Source organism: Lonchura striata, chromosome 18 (genome assembly GCF_046129695.1).
Source record: "Lonchura striata isolate bLonStr1 chromosome 18, bLonStr1.mat, whole genome shotgun sequence".
Classification (NCBI taxonomy): Eukaryota; Metazoa; Chordata; class Aves; order Passeriformes; family Estrildidae; genus Lonchura; species Lonchura striata.
The window spans coordinates 7,473,093-7,486,194 of NC_134620.1; the positions used below are offsets into that span (position 1 = coordinate 7,473,093).

Consider the following 13,102-nt stretch of genomic DNA (forward strand, 5'->3'; position numbering starts at 1 on the left):
TTTTTATTATTTTAACACTACAACGTCCCCAAAAAGAGTGCATTTGTGATCATACTCCTTGGTCACATACACTCCCTAATCTGCCTCTAAGCCTTCTCATTAAAAGCTGTATGCTGCACTGCTGTTAGTTTTCATGTAAGTGTAATCAAATCAGGTAGGCAGACACATCCCAGAATTATTAAAGGACAGAAGAATACTCTCTCTTGCCCTTTTGAAACAGCCTTTGATGTAGGAAATCTAGATGCAGATGGGTTGCTTCTCTTGACAACCATGAACATGCACCTGGAAGTACATGCTTTAAAATATTCCACTAAACTCTGCATTCCAGTGGAAAAATAAAATGGAGGAGCAGCTTGGAATGATTTATGTATTTGTCCACACCAGAAATGATTCACTTGCACTACCTTAAGGTGTGCTCTCTCTGCCAATAAATGCAGGAAGCAATGATAAACAAACTCAAAGTGAGAGATTATAACCTGGGAAAAAGTTTCTGCCAGCACATACATAACCACATCATAAGGACTCTTCCGTCTCATTGTGATTCAGTTCTCAAATGTTTATGTTCATTTGCAATGATTTAACAAATAGAAACTCACTGACACATACTATGCATGTCTAAGGAATCCTGATATGATTCTCATCTTTTCATCTAAGACAAATTTCTGTGTGAGAGGAAACAGAAGGAGCAGTGTTTGTTCATACTGCAATACGGCCTCTAAGAAGAAAAACAACTATTAACATTCTTGAAGAAGTCAATCAGCACCAAACTACAAATTAAGTCAACTTACTGCATTCAGTTTATCCACCTTCTTCTTTTCAGGAGCCTTCATAGTAGCTGCTAAAATGTCATCACCTTTGAATTCCTTATAAAGTTCCAGTAAAGTTTCTCGGGTCTCTGTATTTGTATTTTTCAAATAGTAAGATGGATCTAATTTTGCTTTTTCTTCATCTAGGTAAGACAGAGTTAAATGACTCAGAATTAAAAGAAACATTGTCTTTTGTTCCCCTTCAGTTTATTACATCATTAATTACACAAAAAATTTCCAGCTATTAATGCGACTTTTTTTTAAATAAAAAGGTCTATCAGCTATATATATTCCTCCAGACACAGTGACAAATAGCAATGTATAACACTAATGACAGTGTTAAAAATATATAGCACAAAATATAGTGCAGTAAATGCCAATATGATGTACAAGAAAAAAAATCAAGCCAACTATCATGAAAATTTATTTGAAAACACTAGGAATCATCTAAGTCCATTCAAGTCTTGTAAAATTTTTATAGAACAATAAAGACAAAAAACAGTTGGGTACAATATAAACTTCTGTCCTTCACCTCCTCACTGAATGGCCAGGCTTGTGATACTAAAATCCCAGGATCTGATATTTAATGTGACAGTAGGGGAAGAAGGTTGCTGGACTGGACTGTGGAATTTGATTTAGTTAATATTTTAATTTAGTATTTCATTTTTACAAGTTTCACTTGTCCTCTGTCTTGGTATGCTTATTATTTGCTGGATATTAGATATTCCATAGCTGAGATAATACTCACTTATTCTGATTGGGTAAATAGAAAGAGATGCTTGCTTGCACAACAGTAGATTAAAAAACCCCAAAACCCAGATACGAGCATAATAAGCTAACCACTGAGAGATGTCAATTCCACAAAATCGTCTTCAGATTTTGCATGTTTGGGTAGCCTACCTTCAATTCATCCTTACCTGGATCAATTACTTTTATGTTGTTTTTAACATGAAAGAAGTTTGAGACATTGAACTTATCCAGGTTTGTTGGATCCTGAAAATAAAAATAATTTTAAAAACTAACATCAGAGACCTTGGTAGGTACATATTCCAAGCAACAGACTACACCGAAGGGCAGACACCATCATAAATAAACAGGGAGACACAGAATAACTTCCATACTCCCCAAACCACAGAAAGATGAAAAAAATGTAAAGTAATCAACCCCAACCAACATCAGCAACCAGTCAGGTCACAGCAGACTCCTTAGGGATCTGGAATTCAGTTCCAAACATAATATTACACATATCTCACCTACAGAAGTTACTACCAGAACTCAGCCAAGTCTCCCCCATCCTAGAGAATAAAGAACAATGCAGTCCCCTGGTTCTTTCCTTTGTTCTCAGTTTTGGCCTAAGATCTGTGCAAAAGCACATCAGCTATCTCCTGCTATTTATAATCCTAGGCCTGATTTGCACATGCTCTGTGAACTTTTGCAATGCATCTCAAAATACAAATAAAACCCTCAGAGCAAGTCTCTGCAGTAAGAACTGTGTTGACAGTTGTTTTTTTTTTTTTCCACTAGTGCTTATAGAACTATGCTTTAAAAATATGAAAAAAAAAAAAAAGATAAAAGAAAAAAGCTGTTATGAAAATTCAATTTAGTTACCATTGGAGGAAAATAGCAAAAACACACAGTCCATTAACTGTGATCCTTTTTGCTATCTCTAGGCAACTTTCTGCAGAACTATGACCTTTCAGAGAGAGCAGGACAAGGAATGCCTACTGGTGATCTAGGTTACTTCATACTATTATTAAACAGTCTTTAATCCTCTCCTTACAATGACTTCAAGGCTTTCTCCTCAAGCTCCTCTGCAGCACAGAAAGGTCAAAACATCAGCCCAGGACACCCAGACACTAATGGAAAGTCTATCTTACAGAAAACAATTCAAACTTTAAAATACCAAACTAATAAAGTAATATGCAATAATTTCTAGTTCAGGATAAAAATAATGCAATATATTATGCAAAAAAACATGAATAAAAAACTAACATGAACAGTATTAAACATATTATCCTAAAAAATTTAACAAAGCTTCTCAGACCACTATGGTTGATAAAAAGTTTGACAATTTCATCTCTGCCAGAAGTAATGCTTAATACAAGCAGAGATACTAGCTCCATAATTTATAAAATTATCTAAGTATGCCTTTCATTCATCCCTGAAATAGTATGCTTCCACCAGAAAGTGCATTTTTAGTTTTATTGCTGGTAGTAAAACCAAAACACATTTATGAAATCAAGCTGTGTGATTCTGCACATTAATGGGACCTCCTGGCTTTCTGCTGTCCCATTTCCTAATCGCCAGATAACAATTTTCTATTGTTTCCTGTCCCACTATACCCCTCCAATAGATCTTCACTGAGACAAAAAGACTGCCCCAAAAATTTACATTTTTAAGATTTTGCTTTAGAAACAGACAATCCTTAAATAAAGCCACTAAAAAGTAGGAAATTTGGATCTGGTTTTTACCCATTTTTGTTTCCTGTGACACCAGCACTCAGGTGTATTTACTATTTATTACCTTACATACATATTTATATATGTGAATAGAGATGATTTTAAGTTCTGCTTTCTGACAGTCAACAAGATGCATGGAGAAAGTCTGGAGAAAGAACTTTGTGAGTTTTCACAAGACATTTTCACTGTGAAATACTCTGCAGCAATCATGAGCTGCAGTTTTCCAAGACAGCAATCATTGCTCTGCACATAAATATACTACCTCAAAAGGTGAAGGAAGGAATGACTGCTTACCCTTTCAGGAAAGGGAAAAATATCTGTGTATTAATGTTAATAGAGATAATAGATTTATGGCAATCCTTGTCTGCAGTTCATGGCAAAGCTGAAGGGCAAGACTTGACTCCTGGAAACAATTTTTCATGGACAGGAGGGAAGGCAGCAGTAAAAATGAAACAGAAAACACCTTCATGATGCTCCTCTAAATAAAGCATCTTCATTTATTTACTTATTGATTGTTTAAAAATAAATAAAGGACATCACAACTGCCAGTGCATTACAAAACCCAGGGCCTTGTGCTCAGGGTACCACAAATCAGATTAGTTCACATTGTTTAACAGCCACAGTTCATTCAAACGTCTATGTGGCTTAACCAGCCTAATCACGGGCATTGAGCAACTCCAGCAAAATGTTTACAGCCTCCTTCCTTGCAGGGGATTTCTCAGGGCTCTCCAAATCACCACCAGCCCCTGTTTTGGCAGTGCATCTACTATCATTTGAAGGACAGCAGAGGCCACAAGGCAGCTCCCTCTCCCTGCAGACCAGCTTTCCATCTGCCCTCTGGGAGATCTGAACTCCAAACCCCAGAACTGTGACCCAAGTCCTCTGTAAAAGGTCCTTCCATCACAGCCACGTGGGCCATCTCTTTCAATGGAAACCTTGACAAAGGTTCAGTTTACAGTGTTGTCCCTTGTATTCCTGATTCTGCAAAGCAAGAGTCTCACCACATTTCGAGAAGGGGGACAACCCACACTCCAACACCCCAAAAGAGATTTCCCTCTGTCAGTGGAATAGCCTCTCAAAAAATGGCTCCTCAAATTGAAATTTGAGTATCATCTTGTACAGGATACCTAGGATATGTTTGTTTCTCCCTCTAAAATATAGCATCTTGATATACTAAGAGAAGTTTGATTAGAATTAGTTTGATTAGAATTAGTGTGAATCAGAATTAGCATACTGTGAAAGCACTGCAGTGAATACTAAGTCAAACACAAGATACAAGTTGCTTCTACCTGCTCCCAAGAGGAGAAACATATCTGACTAGACCAACCTGTGCTGCAGAAGACACAAACCATTTCCTTACTGGTGGTACTGAGTCCTACAACACGAGATATAAATTTTTTAAGGTAACAATATGAAAACTTTGTAAGTCTTTAGACATATCACTTCAGGAAGAAAACTGTCTAAACACTAATAATTAGCCTGCCAAGCTCCTCTCATTGCATCCATGACAGTTACTGGGCACAGAATCAGAGCAGTCCAAACAAGATGCCACAGAGATGGGCAGACAGACACACTCACATTGTCAAAGTCTCAAGCTCTAATGAGTTAATTGCCTCTCCTGGTCAAAGAAAGGCTGGACTCATAGGGATGTTCCCAATCCTATTATGATTAATGCCTGGAGCCCAAAGACCTAAAGAAATAAGTTCTGTGTAAGTGCACAGAAACTAGAAAGGAAGATAAACCATGGCCTACTTTTGTTTGTCTTAGCATGTTTAAAAATACGTACACAAAACACCATGGCTGTCAGTCTCAGGGTTTTTCTTATTAAGGTTACAAACAATAAACTTTAGTTTAGCAAATTACTAGCACAGATATAGACTTCAAAGGGTTGCTAACTATCATTATTAAAAATCTTACATTTAATGTTTTCCTGAAAGCTGAGTTCTGAAAATAAGAAATCTCAAGTTTTATTCCACTTGTTTTTTTTCCAGCCATTTTCTGGTTTTACCTGCTTAAGGAAACAGCTTGGACTGTTAATCTTATGCACCACATAGATGCCCCCAAATAGCAGGTTAAAACCAGCAGGTTTAGACGGTGTGATTTCTTTGAGTTCTGATTTCTCTCACCATTTGGTTGGCCATGCTGCATCCCTAATTATGCTCATGACTGTCAGCCTCGTATGCTGACCATGTCGCACTTCTTTACCCTCTGCTCTGCACGTCCATTGGTGCAGGATTCTCCCTCACAGAGACCTCACCCACAACTGTGAGGAAATCTGCTCTGACCTTCTGTCACACAAAGAGCAAATGAGGAATAGCTGAGGAGTGAAATATCAATTAACAGTGTGCAGCTCAGCTACCTCCAGTTCTGCTCATTAGCTGTGCTTCCTGCCACAAATGTCAGCGGTGTTTAACAGCTTGTAGAGAGCCATGTCTTGTCCACAGCTGATTATATAGAAACAATAAAGCTGACATAAGGAAGTACATAACAGTATGAGGCTTTTTCCCTTTAACAGCAGCAAACCTGTTAGTATTTACCCAGACTTGGAGTTTTCTTCTCTTCACCCCTCCATCTCTGCAGTGCAAAGATGCATTTGTTAGCCTGCATCTACCAGGGAAGGCTCCCTGCAGGCTGCCACCAGAGCACTGTGCCTGCTACCCCTGGCACAGAAGGGCAGGGGCTTTATTGCAATTCCTTAGGCAAGGAGGAACCCCCACATGTGCCTCTGCGTCACCTGCAGCACTGCCACTGAGCACAGCCACATTTCTCATTAAATCCCCTGCCAGCACACAGCTCAGCAATAGCTTTGAAGAGTTTCCAGAGAAGGAGTAATTTCTGCTGTATTCTCACAAACTGAAGTTTGTCTCTTGTTTGTGAATAGATCCACAGTGGAGGATGATAAATGGATGGGGTGCTATCAAATGGGATGTGAACGCTGGGTATTTCAGCATTCTTACTTTGCTCTCCTCAGGACATCTCACACTTGCTGGGATGGGAAGTTCCCCACTGTGTCCAGCAAAGCAATACCTGACTCTGCTCCTCTCTCCAGCTTGAGCTGGGGCAGATGCTTCAGCCTGACTGGCCTTATAAGAGGGAATTCAGAAGACACATATTTATGTGCTTGCCATTAAGTTCCACATCATTACACAGAGAATAATGTGCATAATATAGGATTAAAATGCACATGGAATTTACATTCACACTAATTAAAAATAATTTCTACCAGATTTTGTCATAAAGATTTGACAGTAGACATTGAGATCTAGCAGTATATCCCCCAGAAATTTACTTGGAATATAATCTCAAATTAGGTTAAACATTTAGACTGAATATTAGCTGAAAACCTGTAAAACATAGGTCTGGAAGAATTACCTAGATCTGAACTGAAGTCTAATACACTATTATTTCAAAAGCTGTGCTCAATCCTATTTTGAATCCAATTGCAAAAATGGTGAACCAATTGAAATTATGAACAGCAATGTACCAGAATGGCAAGCAGAAGAGGGAGGAAAGAACACTGCAAACAAGTGTTAACAATATCAGCTTTTCCATTACAGACACCCTGTCCCCACAGATCCCCAAGAGCTTTACATCCTGCCTTACCCATTAAAAGTAACTAATTAATCTTACAGTACTTGAGTTGTCTGTCAGCTGGGAACACATTCATGACATTTTCAAGGGATGCTGAGTTAGGCTGAGCTGATCATCATCAAGGAAAAGAATATAAGTAGGTTGAAAGTTCAGAAACACAGACAACATACAACAGCAAATTCCATTAAAAAGAGACATGAACCAGTACAGTTGAAGAAAAATTTTCTGATATAATGATAAGGAGAGAGAAACTTTGAAAAATGTAAGACCTGCACTGCAGAAGATGGAAAGCTTGACTTGAGTTTGTAGCAAGATCACAAAGCTAAGACAAGGAAATTTAAACTTTAGTGTAAAGAGCTACAGTCTAAAAAGCCAGTCATACTAGGAGTGCTGTATCTAGGAAGGGTAGCATATGGAATAATGTCATGTGCATTTCTGTCATCATCAGCAAAATCCTAAACTAGAATCCATGACATCTTCTGCCTCAATAACTCCATTCCAGTACTGCTAATGTCTCTTGCACACCAGGATATGGTATTACTCTTTACCTCCTGCCCTGACTGGCTGGATAATATGGCCATATGCTGATGAAAAGGTGCCATGCTCCACCCCAGGACATTTGCATTTCAACAAGGGAAAAAGTAATTTCTGTATATGGACTACGTGTAGGGAGTACCACAGATTCCTTTACAAAGAGAAGCACATCATAGACCTAACACAGTATTATTAACAACTGAAGTTGTGATTCTGCTTTTTTTAATTTTGAATTAAAAAAAAAGTTGCCCTTTTTAACAAGTAAGTAGCACATAAATAACTGCTACTAAATTCAAAGCAACCAGATGAGATGGTGCTTAGCAGAAAAGATAACAGGGTGGACTACGACTCGTGTTTGAATAATGTTTAGCACCAAGAACAGGAAAAGCACATTATGCAATTCTGCCTTCTCTGAAAAGAGCAAATCTTTCTTGTTTTGTTTTTAATTATATATATTAGGAGAGAGAAGCCAAGTTTGAGGTCAATTACTATTCTGGCAAAATCCAAGGAAACGTAGGATTGTCCTTTATGTATCAACAAGGAAAAATGTGATCATACAAATAATCTGTAAACATACATCATTCATGTTTTCCACTTACCATGTTGTATTTCACTACCAAACACAGGTACCCCCTCTGCTTCCTACGACATTCAGAGACAGCCTCTGGAAATGCTATTTTCTATTGCTAAACACAGCTATTACAGTCAGCCCTATTCAGCTGTTATTTGCACAGCAAAGAATGTTTTTTATAGCAACTTCCTTTATATCTACTTTTTTGCCAAACAGCAAGGGTCAGTGATATCAACTCAGTCCCAATTCAGCTCTCTTGGATATCACTGCACTCAATTTACATGGGGAAATGAGGAAACAACAAAGTGATAAATTTCAACACAGAACTGAAAGGTTTTTAAGAGAAGGAGGAATTGGGGTAGAGCTCTGAAACACAACAGATTGCAGTCATGAACTCTGGCTAAGAAACAGAGCCACAGGTGGTGGAGCTTGGCAGTGTGAAGCCTGAAGCCACCACACCGCCTGCAGTGTTGTCAACAAGAGAGCTTGTAGAGGAGATGTCGGTCTGTCTTTCAATAATTTGTATGAAGAAAACACTGTGAGAAAATAACAACTTATTTCTCTAGCACATCTACTTAAGTAATTCTAAAACCCAGGCTACTCATGCCACTTCAGGCTGAATCTTGGCCTCAACAAAGCAAGTCAGGGTAGGCAGAATTTGAATAGGAGAAATCAAGCTCTACATGCAAGTTTGCAGGGGGTGTTGTACAGATAGGTCAATGGCTCTTCTTCAACAGCCTGAAGCCAATTTGGACTGTTAAAAATAATTCTGAAAAAAATATTTAAAAACTGATCTGGTAAAAGGTCAAACTTTATCTGGTCAACAGCCTTCAGATGGTCAAATCTCTTGCAGTCCAATCCCAAGATGGGGGTGTCTTTGCTGATCCAAACTTATGTAAGAAGAGTGTAGCAGAAGTTAACACCAATCCACACTGAACTGTTTGTTTATGATAAAACCTACTCACACATCATGAATGCCACCCTGAATGGAGGTGGGAGAGGTGCAGCGCTGTGGCTGTGACCTTGGACTGCACAACTATCAGAATCTACTTAGTTTGATATTAGACATATTTCGCCAAGCAAGACAGAAACCCAACATGTCAAGAATGAAGATGAAAAATGCTGATAAAAACTCACATAGCGAATGACTAAATTTTTAGATGTTCCACTTTGAGATTTAGAGGACTAGAACAGCTGTGAAAAATCAAAGCTAGGCAAGTAACAGGAACACACTCTTTATACATACATTCAATTCCAACCCTACAAAACATACCAAAATATTTTTTAGTGACTGCACATTTCAATTGTTAGTTCAAAATAACTTGGTTTGCCATATGGGTGCACAGACACATTTTTAGACACTTGTCTTTTTTTACTTTTCCAAATCCATTAGCAACCATGCAGTTACACAGAAATAACATTCTGTTGGGAGCTTTCAATCAGAAAAAAAAGCTGTATTTTTTGCATCCATTGGAATAAAAATATTTTCCTTTGTTGCATTAGTTTGATCACCAACAAGCCCAAAGGAACAGAGGAAAAATATTTTAAAACATGCTTTTAAGCACTGGGGAGTAGAGAAGAAGGGTTACACTTTATTTAAATTTAGACATAAATGAAATTAAATGACTATTTGAATTAGACTGTATTGGTCTTGCTAGTGGCAATTAAGTGTTCATGAGATGCATACTAACTCATGATTTCAATGATAATGATCAAGGAATCTTTTTTCCCCTGTTTTGAAATTATGCAAGCTTAAAAGTACTTACTTTTAAACAAAAGTTTTATATCTTTTGATACTACACTTCATCTGTAAATAAGTATCTTTTACACTGTAAAATTCATAATGCTCTTCTAATTTAGGTTTTAATTTTCTTAAAATCAGCAAAGAACCAAAACTGGTATTTATCAAGAAGCAAAACATTCCAAACAAGCAATTAGAAAAAGACCTCTGGTTCGCTGCCTTCCTCTACATTTAGAGAAACATTCCATGGAAAATATTTTGCTGAACCTTTGACTCTTTTATACATCTTTGGAAGAGTAAGATGGACAATCCACTTCAGTCTTAATGTAACATGTCAAGTTCCTAAAAGCTTAAATACTCTACATACTAAATATTGTTTCTTTTGATACCACAGACCATGTTACTACTCATCCAGATTGTGTCACGTGGAATCTTTGTGGCTTATCTGGATAACAAAGAAAATACAGTGAAGTTTCTCTGATCAGCTACTCTGATTTCCTGCTAGAACAGTGTACACAGCAGCATTTCACCCTCTGCAAAATAAAACCCTGTATGGCATAAGGTGTAACAGAGAGAAAAGTTCACCTGCAGTGTGACGATGTCTTGCCGAGTGAAGGGCTCATCTGTCAGGAGATCCTTGTAGCTCTTTGGTTTTATGTTCAGCTGCTCAACTGCCTAACAGCCAGGCAAAATACACAAATACCAAAATCTCATTATTGTGTGGAATATTACAAGTAAATAGGTGATATCAATAAAATGTTGAAGACCAAATCATAAAGAAAACAATTTCACCCTCATTCTCAGCTGGCAACTGCAGTATTTTCAATGTGGGTTTTAATAAATGAGAAGCTTTTGTCTCTCATCCCTACAAAAGTTGACAGTTTTGTGTGGTTTGCTGGGTTATTTTTCTAAGACAAACCTTGCAATCTTCATTCCATAGTTATGTCCATCATTCAACCAAATTAATCATAAAAGTAATGCCAAAATTTAAAAAAAAAAAAAATCTTGCTTTCAGTTTTCTAAGTTCTTACCTGCAAAAGACCCCTGAATCTATCTTATTTACCCAAATGTCCTCTGTGGTTCTCAGATGGAAGAGATAATGTCCCAGAGATAATGATCTCCAGAAGGCCATAAATTAATTCCATGCTTATAATAAACCAGTAACTGCAATTATTTCATGTGGTACCACATGAGGCAGAAACCCTCTTGGCACAGCCCATTCAGGAAGCCCAGTATTGCAAATTGCAGCAAAGAGACAAAGAGTTCTGCAGTACTGACCAGGGCTTAATAAAGACCACCCTTAAACTCATCCTTGCCTGTTAACCCCAGCAGCCAAAGAATGCTGCTTGCAGAAAGAACAGAAAATATTTTCTATTTTAACCTGATCTAGACTGCTGTCACAGGTGAGGACAGCTCTATTACATCAGAGCAAGTTTTCAAAGCCATGATGAATCCAGCCTTTTCCTTGATTGCAATGGTTTCAGCCTGTTTCTCCCTCAGTATCTGAATATCTCATCAGAATTCAAAAGGATGTTCCAGTGTTCAGACTTTTTACAACACTGGATATGGATTCATTAATTGAAGGATTTATTTGCTACTGAAAAAATAAATAAATCTTGCTTTTACAGTAAGGCCTATGCTAAGAAGTCACAATTAAAATTCCACTTGGGCTTACATAAATGTTCACAAAACATGAATAAAATGCAGTTTAAGTGTCCATTAAGGCATTCTTTCTTCTATATTCCCAGCTCCAGCTAAAATGCTCTTTTTTATTCACTGAATGAATAGAAATGAGGCAATGTTTTTGTGATGACACTGTATCAGAAAGAAGACAACAGAAAATTTGTCTCTTATTTCAACTGAGAAGCATATCAAAGCTACTAATTTTGAAACACAAGATTCAGTACATGCAGATTAACTTAAGAAAAGGTTTTAGAAATACTATTTAATTATTATTCTAAACTTGTTCCTATTTTGAAGGCTAAAGTTGGACAACAATTTATGAAGTCACTCCATCTCCTGTCCTTTAATTTTCCTGGCTGTAAAACAAGAATAAAATTTATTTGTCTTTCTAAAACATTTTGTGGGTTTGACTGAAATGCATCAAGTACAAAATACTAATAATGAAATGCAATAGAGAACCTACCTCATAGGCAAACACATTTCCAGTAGTCTTGATGGCCACAATATGGGAGTTATTGGTAAATACAGTAAACAGCACTGGACAGTGGTACTTGCCTGATAGAAGGAAAAAAGCACACATTTCACATGAAGACCTGTAACTGTTTTGAAATAGCTTATTTCTCTGATCTCTGTGGATTATATTTACATTAATTTTTAATATAAAGTGTAACTTCAGCGGGTACTTAATGGTGTTTTAATAACATTTTGATTCTCCAGTGACAGAAACAATGCTAGAGAAAGTAACAGTTAAGAGAGCTGTAAAACAAGCAAGGAAAATGCAGTTTTTAAATCTATTGCCTTCAATTTCCTAACACAGAACTTCGTCCAACTTGTTTCATATTTATGAAATACCATCATATAATTGTTACTGTTGTAATCAAAGATCTATTGATAACATGAACCTTGTAACGTGTCCTGTATCACTCTTGTTCCCAGGAATAAAAGTTTAGCTTATAGCCTACAGAAAAGTACACAGCAGCTGTTGTGCTTTAAGCAGAGGAGAGCATTTTGTATTCAAATGTGGCAAGCAGAATGCCATTAAATCTGAACACGTTACTCAGTAAGGAACCCAGCTTCTGCTCTAATCAAGCTGTGAATTTTCCCAGGAGGGTCAGCATAAATATTAAGCAAGTCAACAGCAAGCAAACTGATGGGAGGCAATGTAGGAGGAAAAAGAAAAATGTCTGGATAATCTCAGCAGAAAGCAGTTAGAAGAAGGTTATTAATACTTGATCAGTTTGCTAGACCTGGGGGTTTGGGTGAGATTTTTAAAATAAGTTGGACCTATTTAGTTCTTTTCTTCCTAATTACCATTTGAAAATCAAAAGCAGCAGGGAGGCCAGAACAGGCTGCTCCCAGCACCTGCAGGGACAGGGGAGGCAAACACCCGCGGAGACCGACCCCTCACTGCGCCACCAGAGGCAGCTCTGCCCCCTGCACAGGCCAAAGCTGAGGACACTTTTGTTATTGCCACCAGGGCTGAAGCAAAGTCACTGCCACAAGGGACTCAAGAAAGGCATTTTTGCAAGTTCCCAACTGATGGATACAGAAACACAGTGTTAAAATATGAGGCCTCATTTCAGCTTTGTAAAAAAAAAAATAAGTCACCCTATTCTCAGTCCTAGGAAAAGCAAAACTGCTGAGGGCACACACATGTTGATCTGGATGGAAAGTACCCAACTAATAAGTGATTTCTAAATGTGAGAAACTGCAAGGC

The 13,102-nt window shown here is 37.6% G+C and overlaps 1 protein-coding gene across 1 annotated transcript in view; it reads right to left on the reverse strand.

Annotated features, from left to right (window-relative positions):
• Positions 1 to 13,102, reverse strand: part of PPIL2 (peptidylprolyl isomerase like 2) — a 67,841-nt gene that overhangs the window by 39,068 nt on the left and 15,671 nt on the right. The window contains exons 7-10 of the mRNA XM_021549965.2: positions 11,849 to 11,940; positions 10,288 to 10,377; positions 1,724 to 1,799; positions 789 to 949 (exon numbers count right to left, since the gene is read on the reverse strand). Of these exons, the coding sequence (XP_021405640.1) occupies positions 789 to 949; positions 1,724 to 1,799; positions 10,288 to 10,377; positions 11,849 to 11,940 (419 nt within the window). The remainder of the gene's footprint in view (positions 1 to 788; positions 950 to 1,723; positions 1,800 to 10,287; positions 10,378 to 11,848; positions 11,941 to 13,102) is intronic.